This window comes from Marmota flaviventris, chromosome 13 (genome assembly GCF_047511675.1).
Source record: "Marmota flaviventris isolate mMarFla1 chromosome 13, mMarFla1.hap1, whole genome shotgun sequence".
Lineage (NCBI taxonomy): Eukaryota > Metazoa > Chordata > Mammalia > Rodentia > Sciuridae > Marmota > Marmota flaviventris.
The window spans coordinates 96188169-96209612 of record NC_092510.1 but is presented as its reverse complement, the minus strand read 5'-3'; the positions used below and the strand labels follow the sequence as shown (position 1 = coordinate 96209612).

The 21444-nt window shown below is 54.9% G+C and overlaps 1 protein-coding gene across 2 annotated transcripts in view; it reads right to left on the bottom strand.

The window, feature by feature from the left end:
• Lmx1b (LIM homeobox transcription factor 1 beta) overlaps positions 1-8128 on the bottom strand; it is a 71744-nt gene extending 63616 nt beyond the window's left edge. For both annotated transcript variants that reach the window (XM_027938347.1, XM_027938350.2), the window contains exons 1-2: positions 7990-8128; positions 6974-7160 (exon numbers count right to left, since the gene is read on the bottom strand). In XM_027938347.1, coding sequence (XP_027794148.1) covers positions 6974-7160; positions 7990-8128 — 326 coding nt within the window. The remainder of the gene's footprint in view (positions 1-6973; positions 7161-7989) is intronic.
• Between the last annotated feature and the right edge of the window lie 13316 nt (positions 8129-21444).

The window sequence follows — 21444 nt, the reverse complement described above, 5'->3', positions numbered from 1 at the left end:
GGAGATGGAGATGTTCTCTATCCCCAAGTTGTGATTGCCACCAACCTTGCTCTTCCTTTGAGAAAATGTGCCCCACCCAGGGCCCTGCCACTTGGAGGTCAACTCATAGCATCTTGATTGTCTGACCTCTGCAGGCTTAGGCAACTCAGACCCGGGCTAGTGCCCACACTGGACAGCCCAGCAACTATAGCAATGCAGGCGTCACATGATGAGAGTCACCGAGCCCCCCCAATCCCACGCAGGCGCGAAGGAGGAGGGAGAAGGGGGAACAGCAGTCACACCCAGCTTGTCCCAGGGCTGCGCTGCTCCTCCTCTCCCGTCATCGCTGCCGGAGCACCAGCCCTGCAAGCCACCCGCCTGGGGGGAGAGACCCCTGGCGGCCCGTGGCCCAGCACACTCATCTACCAGGCATCTTTCTTGAACTACCCAGCAGCTTGGTGGCCTCCATAGTCTTGCCAGCCCTGGTGGGCACCTGGGTTGCTCTGGGCAGCACTAAGAACTCTCCCTGCCCAGCTGGCAACCTCCCCACAGTTCCTGGGGAAGCCTCTCAGCACCAGCCCAGCCAGGAAGCAAACATCTTTGTTTCTTCTGGAATCAGACTCCAAGAACCGGGTTTTTTCTCCAGCAGCACTTCCCCCAAGTGCACCAAGCGCTAGGCCAGCCAGGTGCTCTGCCATCACACTCTTCTAGGGCCAGTTGGAGCCAAGCTCTCAAGACAAAGCTTCCCCCTCCCTCGTGCCCACACAACCTGAGAACCCCTCCCTCGGCAGAGCCCCAGGGTCAGCAGGGCAGGTCCAGGGGCTGCCAGTCAAAAAGCTGAGATGGATACAATATTGCCCAGGGAATAACAAAGGAAGGTCTCACGCAGAAATTTATTTGTACTGATCAGGAGAAGCAAAAGGTAAGGGGCAAGGAGGAAGTGCTGTCAGGCAGGCCTGAAACCCAAGAAAGTCGCCATTCGGAGCACAGTGGCCCCTTATACCCCACCACTCCACACCACAGCAGTAGTTAAAGCAAACACAGGCCCTTCACTGCCCCGTCAGTTACACCTTCCCCCCAAAATTACACAAACTTTGAAACATTTTTCTGGGAGAAGATGGATATTTCAGGAGACTTGAGGTCAAGGCTGGGCTGTTTAAAGTATATTATTAACAAATAAACATTTACTGAAAAAAAAAAAAGAGAGAAAAAAAGAGAAAAACTCTATAGGCCACCGGGGAACCAAATCATGTTGCTTTTGGCATCAAATGACAGGAGACATTTATGACATGAATGGAGAACACCAGCCGGTCGATGAAATGGCAAACGTCTGCCACTTTGCTTCCTCTGCCTTCCTGAGTCAACTTTTTCAAATATGGTTTCAGCCTGGCCCGCCCTGGCTACCTCCCTACCACACCTCCCCACTTCTGACAGCAGGGGCAACACATATTTATATAACTTGGGTTTTGCTCTTTGCTGCCTTCAGCACAGAATCTGGGGGTTGGAGAAGGTCCGAGGAACTTCTGGCTCGGTCAGCCAGAGAGCCAAGGGCCTTGAGTCCTGGCACCCAAACTGACTGACAGCAGCTCCTGGGATGGGTGGACCATCCTCCCACCTCCTTCCCCCAGGCTGAGGCCTGATTGTGGTGTCCAACAAATTGGAAGTCATAACTCATGTCACTCAGAGTATTCTCCATCCTTCAGTGTAAGTGATGCCAAAGTAGGACTGGCTCCCTCCTTCCCCCTCTTTCTTTTTAAAAACACTCCACCAACACAGGACAGAGAAGGCTCTAGTCCAACACGGGTGCAAACCTCACAAGGTCACACAGCTTGGGCAGGAGGGTCCCCTGGACCTCATGAGATAGTGTTCCTGCACCATTGAGCTGTCATCTTCCTTCTGAGAAGTATCCAGCTCCCCCCTTCTAGATCTCACCATCATCTAGCTCAGAAATGTTTGTTGAGCTCTATTCTCTGTCATTCGAATCACAATAACCATGAACAGTCCTCAAACATGAAATCGTATTATTGAGTATGCATTTCCAAGCAATACATAGACCCTGGAGATGCCCACTGTGTCCCAGTGGAGCCCAACTCCATGCCCCCAAGGAGGAGCGAGCAGCACAGAGGCGCCCCTGCTGCCTGACCTTCCTGCTAATGCACTGCACTGTTGGTATCTGTCCTCAACCTCAATCAGAACTTTTCCCACCCCTCTTGAGGTGCGGGAGGAGATCAGGGATTCCCTGAAGCCCCACTAAGTGTCCTGTAGTCCTCACAGCCACCCTACAGAGTGATGACACCCCCAGTTTGGTGATGGAGAACACAGGCTGAGAGTGGGTAGCTACTCAGTGGTGATCAACATTCACTGAGTGTTGGGGCTGGGAGGTGAACCCAGCCCTGACTCAGAGTCTCAAGTGCTTTTCATGGTGCGGGGCAGGACCCTCTTAGTGCCCTATCAGTCAAAGGAAATGGTTTCTCGAAGGAATGCCCCTTGCCATCTCTGCCTATTTAGAGAGGGTCAAGACAAGCCCAGCACACCAGCTGGACCTTGGGCATGGAACCTGCTGTAGTACCGTAGGTGTCTTTGAAAACAAGGCATTCCCTGCCACCAATGATAACAATAGTAATAATATTTTCCAGAGTGTTCATATCTTGCCAGGCAAGATGCCAAGTCCTTTGGGACACCTTATCTGGAGTCCCTATAAGAATACTCCCCGGCCCTAGGTGGCTAAGTCCCCATGTAGAGAAGAGGATAAGCTAGGTGCCAGGGTTCTGAACAGGAAGGAGCTGAGAATCGCCAATTGTGCACCCCAGAGCACAACCTCAGAGTAGACTCCCCCCACTTGAGAGAACCTCAGTAGGCAAATAAAGCTCACCAGGACCAGTGTGGTGAGGGGAGGGTGAGCCAGTCACAGCGTGAATAATACCTCCTCCTAGCCGGGTGACTGCAGCCTCAGGATTGCCGTCCTGTAGCCCCAACCCACAGCCCAGGCACGGGGTTAAATGCAGAGTCCTTTACCCCAGACTTGGGCCGGCAGACCTCCCCCTCGGAGGGTCCCTCCTCCTTGGTCCCCCAGGGAGAGCACCCGGCAGGTCTTTTTGTCAGGCAAAGCCTTGGCTCCTCCTTCCAAGCCCCTCGGTGTCTAAGACCCTCTCTCCCGGCTGTGCACAGGGGTGTCTGCGGTCCTGAATTGGTCCTGTGGGGGACCATGCTGGCTGGGGTGCCCGCTGGGAACGGTGGCGGCGGGAGGCCTCCAAACTGGGAAAAGCAGCAGCCAGAAAAGGCTGGCGTCTGGCTTTGTTCCCCGAGTGCCACACCGGCACGCGGCCTCCCAGGAAGGCCCTTCCCGGTGTGAGGAAAGGAATGTGCCTGGAAGAGTGGTAGGGCCGGGAGCACCGCAGCTGGGGGATTTGGAAAACGCCACCCCAGGACTCAAAGGCTTTGGGTGAAACCCAGACAAGGCCCTGATGCCCCTTTCTGTCGCGTGGTGTGGGGGCACCCCACTTGGGCAGGCGAGCCCAAGGGCACCCTGGCGGGCTCCGCGGAGCCCGGTCAGCGGAGCTGCTGGAGGCTCAGTGCCCGTGCAGGCCCCGCCGCGGAAGCCCCGCGAGCCTCGGCCGCCGCCGGGGTGGAGCCCCGCGTCCCTCCGCGCACAAAGGCTCCTGCTCGTGCACCAACGAGGCTGGGTCGCCAGACCTGGGAGCTGTATTACAAGCGATTAGACTCCATTTTGTGACAGATTTTTGGACTCTCCCACCGACCCTCCCCCCTTCCGGAGCCTCCTCCAGGAATTCGCCACCTCCTCAGGATAGAAAGCCTTTCCAGACAGCGACAGACGGCAAGAAAGGAGAGTTACATAATTCTATCTGGTCAAGGAAAAAAATGTTGGGGGGGGGGATGTTGTCATTTTTGTCTTTTCCTAACCTTCTCCGGTGGAGGACGGGGAGAGGTGTTGGCGATCATGCGGAGGCCGGGTTCCTCCCCGTTCTAACCGGGTTTTTTTTTTTTTTGTTCAAAAAAGGCTGAAGCTGTTTTTTGTTTGTTTTGTTTTATTAGTAGAAGGAGCCCCCAAAAAACACTCAGGGAGAAAAAGGAGACTTTTCGAGTTACGAGTGAAAATGCCCAAACTGCGCAGCCGCAATGTGCTTTGCTCAACTAGGCCGGATGAGAGGATTTTATCAAATGCTACTAAATGTGCCCAAACGTCCATTAATCACCCCCGTGGTGCGTAAAATAACTTTGCGCGTCTGGGTGCCCGGGATCTTTGAGAACAAATCGAAAGGAGGAACACACACTTAACTAGAAATGGCAACCTCTTTCTTTCTAAGGACGAAAGAACTCTGCAGCAACTCGCACCCAGGCGAGGACGAGGACGCAGTTTTTCAAAAGTTGGGGCGGCCTGGGGGAGTGTTAATTTCCCCCTACCGCTGAGGCAAAGGCTCAACAAAATGAAGAAGGCACGTTTCTGAGCCCACTTGCCTGGATTCCCGTCTGAAAAGCATTTGCACACAGATGAAATAAATATGCATCTGCGATTCTCAAAGAAAAAAAAAAGAAATCGAGAATAAAAATATTTTTATTGTGTATAGAGCACTGCTTTCTTGTGAGCTCTCTCCTGCTTGGCTGCGCTTGCTCTCCCTGGTAAATGCTGTCTCCAGACTCGCTGGGGGATTTGCGCCCAAGATTGTCTTGATAACCCCCACGCAGCCACCCCGCCCCAGCACAGCCTCGGCCTGCCAGGCCTAGTGCAGATCCCTAATTGGCATTATCGGAAGAAAGAGGAAGACGTAGGAGGGGACTACGAGCAAAGAGAATAATGCCAACCCCTCCCTCCCCCAGGCTTCAGCCTCAAAGGACCCAGACTCACGGCACTGGGACCTGAGATTCCCTCTTGGACAAAATTCATTCCCAACACATGGGACTGCACTGAAGAAGCAGGCTTTTAGGGGACTTTTTTCTTTTCTTTTAAAAATAAATATACATTGGACAAAGCAGTTGCAAATGTTTTATGTTTAATTGTTTTGTAAAATGAGGGGGTTAGTCGGCTCCACTTTAAGGGAATATTCAGCTCAAATGTGACTCCGGTTCTATGCCCACTGAACCAGGGAGCATGCTTGCTTTCTTTTGAAGAGAAGCCGTATCATAATTATGGGAATAAATACATACAAGAGGTTGGAAAGAGTCTTTCCAATATGTTAAAAAAATTTTAAACCATGCAAATGTTTCAGAGGCCCATTTTTACCTTCCCCAGCCTCCTGGCCCCACATGTGGAGTTGCTGAAGCCACTGGCTGAACTGGGTGCAAGTGGCATTGCCAGAGCCAAGTTCAGGGTTAGGTAAGCAGAGCAAGGCCAGGGGGACAGGGTGTGGGTGTGTTGGAGACTGGGGCACCCTGTGGAGGTGCTCCCTGGGCCAGCCCAGAGCCCCCAACCACATGTACGTCATTTTATTTGTGCTGCTGTATGCCCGACTTCGGGTGAAATTAGTGATGGCCCTTCCCTCTCCCAGAACTAGAATCATATCAGTCCAGGGCACCATACAGCAAAGATCTGACCAATGGCCCTGGGCTTAAGTCTGAGTTGCTCCGTACAAAGGAAGAGGCCTCAGTTGCATTTCTGTAGAACCTGCAAAAGAGCTGATTCTCTCTACCAACCCCAATTCCTACCCACAGAGCCCTCAGTGAACAGGAGCAAGGAGCCAAAAGCAGCTCCTGCCCATTCCCCAGAGCAGGGGACCCAGTCAGTGCCTTTATGGTAGGACCTTTCCCTCTATAGGACTCTGGTGTGCAGTCCCACTATTTCCAGGCCTCAGTCAGGCAGTTAGGATGCTCCCCTCCCCACCAGGCTCTGGATTTTGGGACAATCCTTGGGCAGAGTAGGAAGTCTACACTCAGCACTAGGTACAGGCAGCCCAGCCTCTCCAAGAGGCTTGGGCACTCACAGCCCTGTCTGAGCACCAAAGCACCTGAGCAACCTACCCACCCTGCAGCTCATGCAAGACGGCTTTCTGGGCACCCACTAAAAGTTCTCCCAGGAACCCACATCTCTCTGCAATACCATTCTGGGGGCCCCCACAGCTCTCGTGACTCTTGCTCCTCACTTTCCCCTTTTCAATTGTACTGCCAGGCACAAAACCCAGCAGGTCAAAAGAAAAGGCCTGTCTATACTCTCTGTCCCTGGCCTCTTGCCATATAAATCCAGTCACAGGTAAACACAAAGTCAGTAGATGGGGCTCAAGCCACTCTGGCCTAAATCTGAGGCTTGGACAATACCAGGACAGAGCGGCCACCACTTTCCAACACACACTGTAAGAAAAATGGCCATCAGGGAACTGCTCACCCAGTTCCTCACCCTAACTGGACTGCAGCTTGCCACCTCTTGAGATCTTCCTAGACTACTTCTCTAGCCAAAGGATGGGGAGAAGCAAAACTCCCGCATGGAACGGTTTGCAGAAGATGGACACCATTTCTCTCCATCAGGGACAAAAAGTACAACGGGAGCCTAGCAGGACCGGTATGGGGACTGCTAAGGCAGCTCAGTGGCCAGTACACCACATTCCTGCTCCAGAAATCCCAAATCCCCACACACCGGCTGGGTTAGCACACCAACAGGCTTGGCTCCAAAAGCACTGCCTTCCTTTGAAATGCAATTCCTGGTCCCCAATTCAGGCTTCAGGGGGGCCAGGCCCCTTCCCTGGACTCCGGCATCGTATGCGCCAGTCCGACTAGGGCCTTGTCTTGTACCCCACCTCAGCGGCTCAGCACAGGTTTCCGGGACAAACTGATGACATCTAAGGGCCACCGCACCAGTTCGGGCCAGTGGGGATGGTCCACCACAGCCCCCAGACACGCAGCCTGCAGAGCCCTCGGAGCCCTCGCAGCTACTGGGCCCAGCGGAGCGCACAGCCGGGAGGGCGGACGCCGGCCCTGCCCGGCAGGGGGCCGGCCGGGCTCGAGTGCCGGGCGGCGGCGGGGAAGGAGGAGGACGAGAGGCGCTTACTGTTGGTAGTCTTGTTTGCAGTACAGTTTCCGATCCCGGAAGTAGCAGCTGGTGGTGAGGGCTTGCTGACACGCCGCGCACTGCAAACACTCCTCGTGCCAGGACGACTCGTTGACTCGCATCAGGAAGCGGTCGGAGATGGGCCGCTGGCAGCCCTCGCAGACGGCGGGATGCGGGCAGTCGGAGCCTGCAGCGCACAGGGCGAGAGCCGGGCCGTCAGCGCAGCCCGGCCCAACCCCGGCGTCCCGGTCGCGCGGTGCCCACAGCCCTCCGCTTCGAGGGCGACGGCGACCCGGGAGCGCCGCTCGCTGCCTGCGGTCTCCCAGCCGCCGCGCCAGGGTTCTGGCAGCCCCAGCCTGTGAGTCCCAGTCCTTGGGCTCCGGCGCAAAGAGGCCGTGGGCCTCGAGCCTTGGCTCGGCGCTGCGCTCTCCTCTTTTCCGGAGATTCAGCGCTTGGTGTTAATATAAGCGAGAAGGAGCACGATGCAGGGTGCCCAGCTGCGACTGAGACAGGCGAGGTGAGGTTGGGGTGCACGCAGGCTGACACGCCCCACAGTGGCTTCGTGATCTTCTCTCCCCAATCTACCCCAAACCTGTGGTTTAGATGACCCACGGGACATTTTTCTCCTAGAAGCTTCCCCTCCTCGGGCGACCTGACACCTCTCCCAGGCTCGCCAAGGTGACTACTTGGGTCCTCCATCACCCGTGTCACCAGCTGCCTACCCTTGCCGGGAGTAGTAGCTCTAGAACCTAGGCCCAAGGAGGATGGTGGGTGGAGGCTGGAACTGCCCTGTCCTGTCTCCTGAGTGATGTCCCTGCACACTCTGTCCCTCGGGAAGCCTGTCTAGGCGTGCTTGTTGGCCCTCTGGTATCACTCCGGGAGTCCTGTCCCTGTACCTCCTCCCTATGTCTGTGCACCCATTTTCTTCATCTGTTGGCCAGGACGCCTGTGTGCACCGCGGACGACGCCCCGGTCCCCTGCCCATAACCACTCAGGCGCTATGACCCCGCACTCACCCAGCAGCACCCCCAGAGTGGCGGGCCCGGGGCGCAGGGCGTGCTCCTCCATTTTGATGCCGTCCAACATCTTGGCGCAGTCCGTCTGCCCGCGAGGAAAACACCTCTCCAGCGACTCGGGACCTGTTGCTATATCCATGGGACGCCGGGCGCGCTGCGGACCCCGCCGGCCGGACTGCTCGCCCGCCCGCCCGCCGGTCCGCCGCTCGCCGCGGCCCTGGAGCCGGGGAGGCGCGGCCCCCGCGGGGCTGGGGCTGCGGCTGGGGCCGCCCGCTGCCCCAGGCGAGCGTGGAGCGGCGGCGCGTTGGACCCGGGCCCCGGCGTCGTGCGGGCGGGCCGGGGCGGCTGCAGCCCGCGCCGCGCTCTCCCGGGCACTCTCAGCCACGCGCGCCGGCTCCTCTGTCACCTGCTTGTCAGCCCCGGAGCCCGGCTGCGGCGGCGGCGGCAGACGGAGCCGCGGGGAGGAGGCGGCGGCCGCCGCGGCCGCCGCGGCGGGCGGGGGAGGGGGCGGGGGTGCAGGGGCGGCCCCGCGGGCTGGGGGGGCGCGGGCGGCGCAGCGGGGTCCCGGGCGGGGCGCAGCGGGCCGCGGGGCTCCGGGCGCGCTCCCCGCACTACTCCAGTGCCATGGTGCGCCCGAGGAGCGGCTCGGTTTAGAGCTGGGGCTGGCGGCGGAGGGATACTCCGGCCGGGAGCCGCCTCACCCCTCCTCAAACTTCCTGACATTTGAACTCATTGGTGCGCCTCGTATCCCTGCGCCGGGATGAGCCGGCGGCTCCACGTCAAATAGTGCCGTCGCCGCCCCCCCGCGGGAGGGCTCCCCGCGCCCCCAGCCAGTGTCCCGCGCTGCGCCTGGCCCCGAGCTCCGGCCCCGGCTTCCCTGCCCGTCCAGTCGCCCTGATGGTCCCTCGAAGAAAATTGGGTCGCCTTTGAAACAATCCTCTGCCCCACCTCCTTGGAAAATTGATTTGGGAGTTGGGAAATGGAGGCTTTCTTTTTTTCTTCCTTTCCTTCTTTATTATTAATATTTTGTAAAGCTTCAGTGCTAAGAGGAGTGGCCCCGAGCAAGGCCAGACTGCGCGGACGGCGGGGAGCGCAGCGGCTCCTCCCGGGTACGGCGCCAGCCGGCAGCGGCCGCCCGGGGACTCCGACAGTCGGCAGAGGTAGGTCGCAGGGGCTAAGTTGGCGTCTCCCGGGCGGCGGCGGGTGCCCACACACCTCGGTTCGCTGAGAGGGCTGGCTGCCGGGATTGAGGGACCGAGGCGAGCAGAAGAAGACTGCTGGCTTCGGCCTCGCCTAAGGGAGGCCCGGCCCAGGGAGGGAGAGTGGGACCGGGTTTCGGGTGGGGAGTCGGGAAAGCTTCATGCTGGCAGAGATCGGATGGAGGAGCGAGCTGAAGGAGGAATTGGGGCCCCGAGATCGAGAATGCGGGACATTGGGTAGGCGAGGAAGGTCAGGCCCGGGTTCAGGCGAAGAGTTTAGATGATGATTGAGGCTGGGAAAGGGGAGCAAGGCAGGGGCGGGGACCCTGGGCTGGAGCTGGGCCTCGCAGGGTTTGGCGTGTAAGACGCGGGTAGGGAGTGGTGGCCCCAAGGTCTAGAGGTAAAGGCACGGGATGACTTGTGTTCGGTCACCCCAAGGAAATCAGGTTGGACACTGGGAGAAGCACCCTTTGGCGACGGCCGAGGATCCCAGTTAGGAGTCGGTAGGCTGGGCAGGTCAGGAACGGTGTCCTGGCCATCACCGGCAAAGTGGGCCTAGACATCTCCTAGCGAAAGCCCGGCTAGACCTAGCTGACGACTCCCGCGCCCGTCGGGCCTGGCACCGGCTCTGGACTCAGGAGGCCAATGCGTCGGGCCACAGGGCGTCATGCTCGGGCTGTGGCCCCTGGGTCCTCCCCAACGCACTGCTAGTCCAGGGACAGTAGGGCTGGTGCGGCCCTGAGGCAGGCGCGGGCTGCTGGGTGAGCCGCTGCAGGGCTGCCAGAGCCCCTCCCGGAGAGGAGCAGCGGCGCGGAGCGGGGCGGGGGCGGAGGGCAGGGGGGGCGGGTCCCCTGACCCCGCTGGAGGCGAGAGGGCGGATCGGATTTGGAACCTGCGGGAGGCTTGGTCAGAAGTGGCCCCTTGTGCCGCGGGGCCCCGCGGAGGGGCCCGGCTTTGTCAAGGATTAGGAGCTCCCACCCCAGTACCTGCGTATGTGTTGGTGGGTATCTGTGTGTGTTTGTGAGTCGGCACTCTCCCCTGAGGTTCTTGCGTACTTGTGCACCCGTTTCTCTGAGCACACATTTTTGTGTCCCTGTCACTTTTCGGGATCCAAAAGTGTGAATCCGACTCTGATTACCCTAGATCCTTGTGTGTGTGTGTGGGGGATCTATAGATCCTTTCATGCTTCTGAGTCTTAGGTGCTTTGGTACATCTTTGTTGGTGTCCCTGTGTGTCTGTGTCACTCTATGTGGGTGCCTACATCTTTGTGTGTGTCTCAGCCCCTGTATTGTGTTTGGAAGGTTTTTCTGCTTATGTGTATCTTCATGTCACATGTGTGCGCCTAACTCCGAGTTCCTGAATGATTCTGTCTCCCAGAGGGGTGTGTGTGTGTGTATGTGTGTGTGTGTGTCTTTGTGTCTCTCTATATGTTTCGGCATCTTTGTGTGTCTGTATTCTGGAGGATGCAGGAGTAGATGTTCAGTGTACAACCTGGCCCCCTCTGCACGTCTCCTCCCGCACACGCCCTTGGTCCCTTGTCTTTGCTTAATCTTTGAAACCCCAGGTCATGAGCCCCGAGGTTGGCCTGAGCCTGGGCGGTCTTCTTCGGATATCTGAGCCTGGGCGCTCCACTGCCGGGAGAAGCCTGGCAAACTAGACTCCAGCACGCAGAGCCGGGAGGCGCGGATCCCCGCGCGGGGCGGGCGGGTGGACCGGGCGCATTCTGCCCTCTGCTGGCCATGATTTGTCCCTGCAATGCTGCTGGGCGACCGCCTGTTGGCCTTGTTCCAGGACCAGACCCAGACCCAGACCCTTGCCCTCTCCAGGGCGCACTGAGAGTCCTCTCCTGTTATAGGCCCTGGCCCTTCAACTCCGGGCGCAATGTTCCACCCCCCTCCTGTTTCCCGTTCTCTATCACACCGTCCCCGTTCCCTGCCCTTCCCCTCCACACCTCTCCTGTGCACCCACTCTGCCCCCCACTGCTGAATGGAGGCTTTTCAGGCTTCCTTGTCCCTCTGGCTGGCGATTGTGTTCAGGGGCTCCTTCTCACAGCGCCTGAAAGCAGGGTTTCACTGAAGTACCCCTGATAGTCTCTGCCGCAGCCGGTGCTCCCGGGCGCATAGATTCTTGGCTTTTCTCTCAGCGTCCCTGTTGTAACCACAGCCCACGCCACCAGCGGCCACCTGGGACAGGCTGCCAGCGCCTGCAACTGGGTGAAGCCAGGCTGCCTTCTCTGGTCCTTCTCTGTTCAGTGTACAACCTGGCCCCCTCTGCACCCCCATGCACTTCCTGTAGGCCCTGTTCCTTGCCCCTTGTCCGTCTCTCTGTGTTCCCCATCACCCCAGTTGAGATGGCCCTCCGGGTCCTGTGCTTACCGCCCCCTGAGGCCCCAGGTCTCTCTCTCTCCCAAGCACCATCAGAGCTCCTGTGCCTCCGGATCACTGCCCCTGCCCAAGAACAAGGCGGCTGCACAGGGGCCTAGGCCCAGAACCAGCTCCTGCTGTTGGGAGCCAAGCCACACCTGGCTCTGCCTGACCAGCCCTGAGCTCTTGCGTACTGGCAGATCCCACCCGTTGCCCTGTGACCAGTGGCCCCTCGAACCCCCTGGTGCTGTCGGACCAGATCCGGATGCTCTCTGGCTTGGACTTCAGTGGCAGAACCAGCAGGGGATTGTCTCCAAAACTGAATCGGCGACTTGAAATCGCTCTTGAGAAACAAGAAGGCTGGGAAGGGGACTGGTCTCTTCCTAGTCTGCAAGACACCTCATCTCCACTGAGCCCTGCCCCGTTCCCCTGGCTCCTCTTCTTAATTCCTCACACACTTCCTCGCAACCCCCTTACTGCGAGCTAGGAGCCAGCACAGCTGGTAGGACTTTCCCCAGGGAGCCTGACCCAGGCTGCCGTGATTTCGTGATTCCGACCAGAGTGGAGCCAGAGGACCCTCCCGTGTAAAGCCCCAGCACCTCGGCTGGAGGCATGCGGATGGGCGGGGATGGAGCAGGAGCTTCTAGTTTCTGCCCTCAGGGGACAGCCAGGGCCACTGGATTGTCCTGGCTGCGGGGGACCTTTGGTTGTCTGGGAGAGCCGCAGCTGGGCCTGGGCCAGGTTAGGAGCTGCTAGTCCCGGGATCTGACCCACGAGGGAGGGTGCTGGAAGTGCATTGAGGACACCTCTGCTGCTGGGAATCTCTGAGCTAGCTGCAGAGGAGCTCCCCTGTAGGTCCCAGCTGAGCATGGCCGGGCCATGGGGGTCAGAGGGTCTGGCAGCATAGAGTAACATTGTCCTGGCTTCCCCACAGCCCCATGAAGTGTCCGTGGTCTTCCTGTCTTCCCTGTGAGGGCGGTAGAGCCCCGGAGACCCTGAGCCCAGGCGGAGGGCCATAGGACCCAGTGACTGGGAAGCCTCTGAGACGGTCTTTCCGCCCCAGGACTGCGGCTGGGTCTCACCTTCCCTGCTGGAAGCTCCTCACCCCCAGGGTGTGGGGCAAGGGTAGCAGGGAGACAGGAACTCACTGGTGAGGCAGTGTGGCCCTGAATGCCGAGTGTGGGCCGAGTGTGGGCCGTGTCCAGCGTGTCCAGCGTGGGAGATGAACACACCACAGCCAAGTCCCTCTGCCCTCCTGGCAGGGCACCCCCACCCTCCAGTCACAGACCCAGGACTTTTCAACACAAGGTCAGACTCATTAGTCCTGGGATTCTTCCCGGTGTCAGGAGATCAATCTCCCTGGTCCCCGCCTTCAGAGAATGACTGCCCTGGCTGGGTGGCCCAGGGCTGAGGCCTCCCTCTGACCGGGCAGTGGTTAGGTGTGTTCAAGAATGGGTCTCAGGGAGTCCGGGAGCTCTGGTTCAGGATGTGGATGTGGAATCTCAGAAAAGGTTTACAGTTCTGTGCCTCAGGGCTCTCCTCTGTAAAATGGGCATAATGATAACATCTCTCCCATAGAGTAGCTGAGAGGATGAAGTGTAAGGACTTGCCCAGGACCCAGCCATAGTGGGGCTCCATGAATATTTGGTGAATAATTGGATGGGGATCCTTGCTTAAAAGGGGGGGGGGGCACTTAAGAAAACCACAATTGCCTCCACCTCCTACAGCTAGGGCCTTAGGACAGACCTGACCTAAGCTCAACCATGTTCCTTCCTTCAGGGCAGGTGAAGCCCAGATGCAGGCTGAGCACAGGACATCCCCCAACCACCACCAGCAGCAGCAGCAGTGCCCAGGCCCCCAGCACAAGCAGCTCAGCCTCCTCCCCTCCTCCCACCCTGGAAAGATTCTCTGGGAAAGATTAGAATTAGGGGCTTCAGCCCATTGCATTGAGAGCACAGTGTGGGACTCTCCAAGTGTCACTTATAGTTATTTTTAGCAGGCTCTTTCCTCAAGAATCTATGGATTTCTTGCCAGATGGATGGGCTGGGTTATTTCAGCAACCCACTAGAACCAGGGGCTTCCCCAACAGAGGACCTGAGCCAGAACAAAGAGAAGCCAAGGACCGTATTTGAGCCATAAAAGCCCCATTAGGACGCTAAGAATAACTCACAGAAAGACATTTTATATAAATTGGACACGAATTCACAAAAACCAGAGCGTTCATTTGTCTCCACCCCAAGGGGTCCATAGCTGGGGCAGGGGGGCTGGGCGTGAGGGGGGCCAGTGCCTATCCTATTTGATCTTTATCTTAAATCCACTTCAAAAAGCTGCGGAGAGACGGAGTTGGAGGTTCACCCCTTCCTGTAATTATTTGGTGTCTAGTAAAGTTTTTATGAGTGTCTGTGCAAATAAATGGATCTGATGTGCATTTGTTTTGGCGAGCGCCGCTTGACATAGGAGGTGCATGCGGCTTCAGAAAAGAGAGGCTGACGGTGAAAACAGAAATAAAACCCAGCCCTCCAGGTCAGGCAGAGGAGTGGAGCTGTGCAGTCCCACTGTGGGCCACCATCCCTCCGACCCAGGGGCTCAAGGGTCCCCAGGATGCTGCAGATCGAGGGTGCAGCCCTTGGGTTTGTGGCTCGGGGTGCTCAGGGCTGGGAGTCGGGGTTGGTGGAATCCAGATTTGGAAACAGAACCAGGCCTGCCTTCTGGTGTCCACTGGGTATTCTTTATAAAGTGAAATTAACAGATGAGGGTGAGGCTTTTTTTCTGTGGGGTGGGGGGGCGGGTGTCACATTATCATTTAAATGGCAGAATATGCCTATTTCTTTCAGTGTGAACTCAGCACACCTGTTGGGAGGCAGAGGTGAGGTCAGATGCATCCACTGTCCAGCCCACTCCCTCATTAGGCCAGGAGGGCATTCTTTCCATGTGGCTTGGAAAGTAGGGGACTGCCCATTTACACCTGCCCACTAAGAGAGAGGAGTCAGCCCCGAGTGTCAGGGGGTAGAGCCCCCGTGCCCTGTCTCGGTGTCTGAAGGTGGTCCGGGGCCAGGATGCAGCCCACAGGTGTGTTTGGTGGGACCCACCCACCCTGTCTCCTAGTCCTGCAGTCTTGATTTATTTGTTTTAAAATAATCTGAGCATCTTCTTGATGTATAATATGCATGAAGAAAAATACTCAAAGTTAAAATTACCCCACATCAGCAAGCCCCAGATTAAGAGAGAGAATGTTTTTGGCGCCCCAGAATCCCACCACATACCCTGCTCCCAGGCACTACCCACCCTCACCACCAAGGAAACTGTGACTGGGCCTCTGTCAGTAGACATGGGTTTTGCCTGTTTTTGAATTTTCCAGTCTGAACTCTTCCCCATACTTCAATCATGGCATTTTGCATGAAAAATTGAAATTTTCTCCTGAATAATCAGGGATCTGATGAGTTTGGACCTTCATTTCCAGCAAGGTACAGATAACCTAGAGCAGAATTATGCCCCCCACCCCCTCACAGCCCCACCCTCACCCAAGCTGGAAACCCTCCCTGTTCCTGTGTCTTGCCAGGAGGCTTTTGTGTTGGTGACTCCAGCTGTAAACCTGTGGCTACTTCCCTGATCTTTAATTTGTCCCCCAAAGGAGTCGTTGTATGTACACTAGGGAGTGCATCTGGAGTCATCTCAGTCCCTCCATCAGCATCAAGTGCCCTCTGAGGTAAAGATCATGAGACTTTGTAACAGGTGAGGAAAGCAGCACCTCAGAGAGGTGAAGCCACTTGCTCAGGGTCACACAGCATTCTGAGTGTCAGATTCTGCATTTGAACCCCATTGGCCTAAATCTAAACCCCAGGCTCTTGTCACTTCCCCACATGACTCCCCTGGGCATCCAGGCCCAGGCGCGAACAGTCCCCTCCTGCCTCCTTCCAGCAGGGAGGAAGCTGGACTTTTTCCAAAGGAAACGCTGGGAAACACAAAACCCCAAACAGAAAACAGGGCAGGGATGGTTCCCAGGCCCCGGCTGCCTCAGGGGTGATGCAAGTCTAGTCAGGGCTGGGCTGGTCTGAACTGGTGTGGCCTCCCCAGATGCATCAAGGGAGGGTGGCAGCGTGCCACTTGCTGAGTGTCCACCACATGTCAGGCACTTCATAGATGTCATTCCTGGTACTCAGAATGTGCCTGTGGGGTGGGTAGTTAGCCCCATTTTACAGATGAAGAAACTGAGGTTCAGAGAGGTAGATGTCCTGCCGTGGTCCACAGGTCCCTGAGTGTCTAGGTTGGATCTTGAATGAACCGAGGATGACTTCCTGCTCTTTGCCACCCTGGCCCCACCCTTGTCCTTCGCTGCTCAGTCCCCTTATCTGAACCACCTCCACACCCCTGTTTTATGGGAGGAATGGCCAGATGCTTCCTCTTGGGTCTCAGAGATTCTGGGGTCTGGCTGGCCTGGCTTGAGGCCAAGTTGCAGGAGCCACTTTGGTAGTTCTCACGGCCTCAGTTTCCCCAACTGGAAAGTGGGGGTGATTTTACTACTTCTGTTACTACTGGGGGGTTCAGCAAGGCCTGTGGTCTTTTGAATCTGGAAGAACAGTCAGTGCCCTAATAGAGGATGTGCAAAGGTTCTGAGGCCAGAAAGAACTGGATCCGCTGCAAGTCTGTGTGGCTGGGTCATTGCCAGGCTGCAGTGGGGCTGCAGGTCTGGGCAGGAGTCTGACCACAGGGCCCTGGAGGTCAGGTTGAGGAGAGTGCCCTTGGGCAGTCAGTTTGTTTTCTAGGAAGAGCTCTGTGGCTGTGGTGAGGGGTGAGACCAGAGGCGGGAGGCCAAGTGACGAGGCCCTTGGGTTTCAATATCCCTTTTGTATGGAATGAGGCTGGGCGGTCCGCGGAGCAGACCTTATCCTCCAATTTCCCATAGAGGTTGTGTTTCCAGATTCAGGGTTTCATGTTACACAGAGTTATTCTTTCTGGAATGTGTCCCCCGAGCAACCCCGCTGGACCCTCTGTGGAAGGAGGGGCTCTTGTGAAGGCAAGATGCACATGTATGCAGAAAAGCACAGCCCTGGAGCCCGGGCTCAGCAGTAGTCTGTCCCTGAATCGGTCCAGCCTGGACTGGGACAGGCTGCAGACAACAACAGCGATAGTAAACCAAGTTTTACTGGGGACTTGCTCTACCCAGTCCTAGGTGAAGCCTCTGCCATCAGTGACCTCACGGGACCCCAAGAGGACCCCGAGAGTAACTGTCATGGGGCCCATTATTGTACAGACAGGGAAAGCCTTGCCCAAGGCCACTGAGCAGCCGAGCTGCTGCCCTTGACCTGTACCAGCCTCAGAAGGGGGTGTGAGGGGCTGTTGTTGAGCTCTGCAAGGTCCAGGCGTCCTGGACCCCATTCCCAGTGGGCAGAAAAGCCAGGAAATCCCACCTCCATGCCTGGCCTCCACCCGGCTGCAGACCACGCCATCTTGCCTGGCTGTTCCCCCTGGAAGAGCTGGCCATGTGGGCTTTTCCAGACCCAGCGGAATCCTCCCCATGGCCTCTCCCTGGCCTCCCCAAGCCTGTTTCTCATTTCAGCTTCTTGGAGTGGCTGTCCCCTAGCCAGGGAGGCTTTCTCCACTCTCTCCCGGCTTCCTCCTGTTCATCCTGCCTGTCTCCGTGCAAATGTCACCTCCTCCCAGAAGCCTGCCTCCCCTCCCAGCTAGATCCGGTCCACCTCCTCCACGTCCTCAGCCATCTCTCCTTCACCCCTCTGTCTCCAGGACTAAGCCAGGAAGGGTGAGGAAGGAGTGAGGAATCGGATCCAGGAACAACTTGGGGGAAATTTCCCCTCTTTTGTATTCTGGCCGTGTGGTGACATTGACAGCAGCAGCGCAGAAATGAGCCCGTGTGCTGGATGGGCCCAGCACTCTACAGCGTCACTGAATCCTCATGACAGCCTTAGTGGAAGGGACTGCTACCGTGCCTGGGCTATAGACGGGGAGTTGCAGCTCACGCAGGTGGAAGCACATGCCCGGGATCACAGAGGGACTGGCTGGTGGAGCTGGGATTGGAGCCCGTATCTCTCAGAGACCAGGCTCCTCCTCGATGCAGATGCATTCGTGTCCATCCGTGGACGGTGACCAGATCTTTGCCAGCTGTCAAGGTCCCAGTGCTGTACCCGCCCCAGAGAGAAGCCTGCCGGGTGGGTTGACAGCATCCCTGCCCGCCATGTGGGCTGCCTATTTGGGACCCAAACCCATTTGGGCTCCTCTCAGTTGGGGGTCCTCTCAATTGGGGGACGGTGGCACACGGCACGCGGCCCCTCCTCACCCTGCTCAGGCAGTTTAGAGCCAGCTTACCAACAGGTTCTTGGAAGAAGGAGTGTTGAGAAGAAAATGCCGCTCAAGCCACTGTTGACACCAAGAGGGGACAACAGAAAACATCAGAAGCACAACAGCCCGTCCTGCACTGCTGTCCTTCTGTTTTGCAAAAGGAGCTTTCCAAAGCTTGTATTTATACGTTTATTTGTGTTTTGGGGGTGCTGGGGATTGAAGCCAGGGCCTCATGCAGCTATGCGAGTGCTCTACCACTGAGATACACCCGCAGCCAAGTTTTATTTTTATTTATTTATTTAATATGAAAAATTTTTAAATATGGAAAATTTCAAACTTATATAAAAGGAAAATAATGTACCCATCACCCAGCTCTGTCACCCATTGTTAAAATTGCCCAACAATTTTAACTCAGGCACAATCTAGTTTCACCGCTATCTTGGAACTCTAATTCTCTTATCCCAATAGAGGTCTTTTTTTGTGGGTTTTTTTTTTTTTTTTTGCAGTGCCAGGGAAGGAACACAGGGTCTCATACATGCCAGGCAAGTGCTCTACCGTGGAGCTACATCCCTTGCTCCCAACAGATTATTTTAAACCAAATCCCAGACACTATAATATCTCATTTAAGACAATTTCGAAATATATTTTCAAAAGATACGGAAATCTTTTTAAAAAATAGCCATGGTATCATTATCATACCTGGAAAAATCATCATCAAACCTACCCAAGGTTTTAGCATTTCCCTGCCTGTCTCAGATGCGTCCTGCGCCTTCTGCAAGGTCTATGTATCTCCCCCGCCTCCCCCGCCCTGCAGTTCATCTGTTGGAGAAACCCAATTGTTTGTCCTGCAGCCTTCTCCCCACCTGGATCTGCTGCCTGGATTCCTGTGGGGTCCTTTAACATGTGTGTCTGCCGCTGTATTTCCTGTAATTAGATCTAGAGACTTGATCAGATTCAGGTTCAATTTTTGGCAACGATTCTTCACAGGAGGTGCGGTGTCCTTCCGTCAGGAGCTCATGACATCTTGCTGTCTGTGTGTGTGTGTGTGTGTGTGTGTGTGAAGTTGGCTGTGGCTGATGTTCATTGATGAGGTTTATTGATTCACTCAGGATCACACAATTTCATTTATTAGCTAGAATAATTGAAAAAACAGCAATGTGTCCTTATTAACACTTTTTTTTTTGCGGGGGGCGGGGATACCGGGGATAGAACTCAGAGGTATTTAACCACTGAGCCATACCCCCAGCCCTTTTTATTTTTTACTTTGAGAAGGCTAAGTTGCCTAAGACCTCCCTAAAGTAGCTGAGTCTGGCTTTAAACTTGTGATTCTCCTGCTTCAGCCTCCCGAGCCACTGGGATCACAGGCGTGTGCCACCACACCTGGCCAATACCCCCTGCCATTCTTGTGACATTCCCCTTGGGCCGGAGAGGACTTCTCTGGTTTGCCTTCTGAGGCCTTTGGTCCCTATAGAATCGTCTGGCTTCTTTGCTTTCTGGAATAGCAAGTTGCTCTTGACAAATCTTGTACATTTTCCGTTCCAGCTGAGAAACCGTCATTTCTCAAAGGAGTCTCGGCTTCCTTGACTGAGGAATGGGGTGCAGATACCACAGTTAGGTTTAAGCACTGTTTTCTGCTATTGGGTTGGTCCTGGTCTCTGGGATTTTTCAGTGAGGAGAGTGGGAAATGCACTATTTACTCTGGCATTGGGGGTTGGACCCAGGGGTACTCTGTCACTAAACTGCATCCCCAGCCTTTTAATTTATTATTATTATTTTTTAATCTTGAACAGGTCTTGCTAAGCTGCTGAGGCTGGCCTTGAACTTGTGACTCTCTGACCTCACCCTCCCCAGTACCTGGGATCATAGATATGCACCACTGTGCCTGGCTTGAAATAAATTAAAAAAAAAAAAATCAAATACATCATGAGTCCTGATTCCAAAACTGGGAAGCAACCCAGATGTCCTTCAACAGGTCAGTGGGTTAACTAACTGTGGTACACCCATACAGTTCAACATTATTCAGCTATAAAAAGAAACGGCCTTGAATACATATTGCTAGGTGCAGAAGTCTATCAGTATGATTCTAATTATGTGATATTCTAGAAAAGGCAAAACCAGGGAGTAAAAAATCAGTGGTCGTCAGGTGTTGGGAGGGAGGCAGGAGGGCTTATCCACCTATTTGGTGGAGCATGGGGGAATCTTTAGAGTAATGAAACTATTCTGTGTGACACTACAGTAGTCCTCCCCTATGCTCCTAGTTTTAGTTACCCATGGTCAGCTGTAGTTCAAAAATATTAAATTGAAACTTCTCCAAAATAAACAATTTTTAAGTTTGAAATTGCATTCCATTCTGAGAAATCTCATATTTTCCTATTTTGTCTCCCCAGGACATGAATCATCCCTGGGTCCAGTGTATCCACACTGTATATGCTACCCACTGGTTAGTCACTTAATCACCAATGTGATTATCAGATTCCCTGTCATGGCATTGCAGTGCTTGTGCTTGAATACTCTGTGCCACAATGCCTACTTCATTCACCCCCCCTTCATCTTGTCACTAGCCATTGTCTCGTCACACATCATCACAAGAAGGGTGAGTACAGTACAGTTAAGATATTTTGAGAGACCACATTCACATCACTTTTATTACAGTCTGTTGTTCTGATTGTTCTACTTTATTATTAGTTATTACTGTTAATTTCTTATTGTGCCTAATTTATAAATTATTAATTTAGAAATTAAACTCTATCATAGGCATTCATATGGGGAAAATTATTTATACACACACACACATACACACACATGTATATTTCAGTACTATCTGGAGTTTCGGGTATCTGCTGGGGCTCTTGGAATGTATCCCATGGATAAGGGGTCACTAGTGTATAAGGTAGATAAGTGTCCTTATGTATTTGTCAAAACCCATAGAAACACAGGGTTGACACTCAGGTAAAATTTAACTTCAGTTAATAACAATGTATCAATATTGGCTCATAAAGTGTAACAAGCTTACTCCATTGATGGAAGAAGTTAACAGTAGGGGAGAGGGAGGAGAAGGAATATGGAAACCGTACTTTCTGCTCAATTTTTCTATAAACCTAAAATTGCTCAAAATATAAGTATATTGATTTATTTTTTTTAAATTGTGAGGTCATAACAACACTTCTTACTTGAATTCAGGACTACAGTATTTTTGCCTGACTTACATCTGTATGTCCTTTGTCTTATGAGAAATGACCTTTCTTTTTGCTTCCATTTGCTGGGAGCCACTTAACATGCATAGCATGCTGAGCTAATACCAACCTCCATCTCCTCATCCATGGGGGCTGCTCTAACAAAATACCTTAGACTGGGTAATTTGAAAGCAACAGAAGTTTATTGCTCACAGTTCTGGGGGCTTAGAAGTTCAAGATCAAGGCAGCGACAGGTTTGTTATCTAGTGAGGTGCTCCCAGGCTCTGCTTCCAAGATAGGGACTTCTAGCTGCATGCTCTCATGGAGGAAGGGCAAAGGACAACTACGCTCCCTCAAGCCTCTTATGGAAGACCATCGATCAAGTTCCTGAGGACGGAGCAGCCCCCTGATATGATCCCTTCTTAA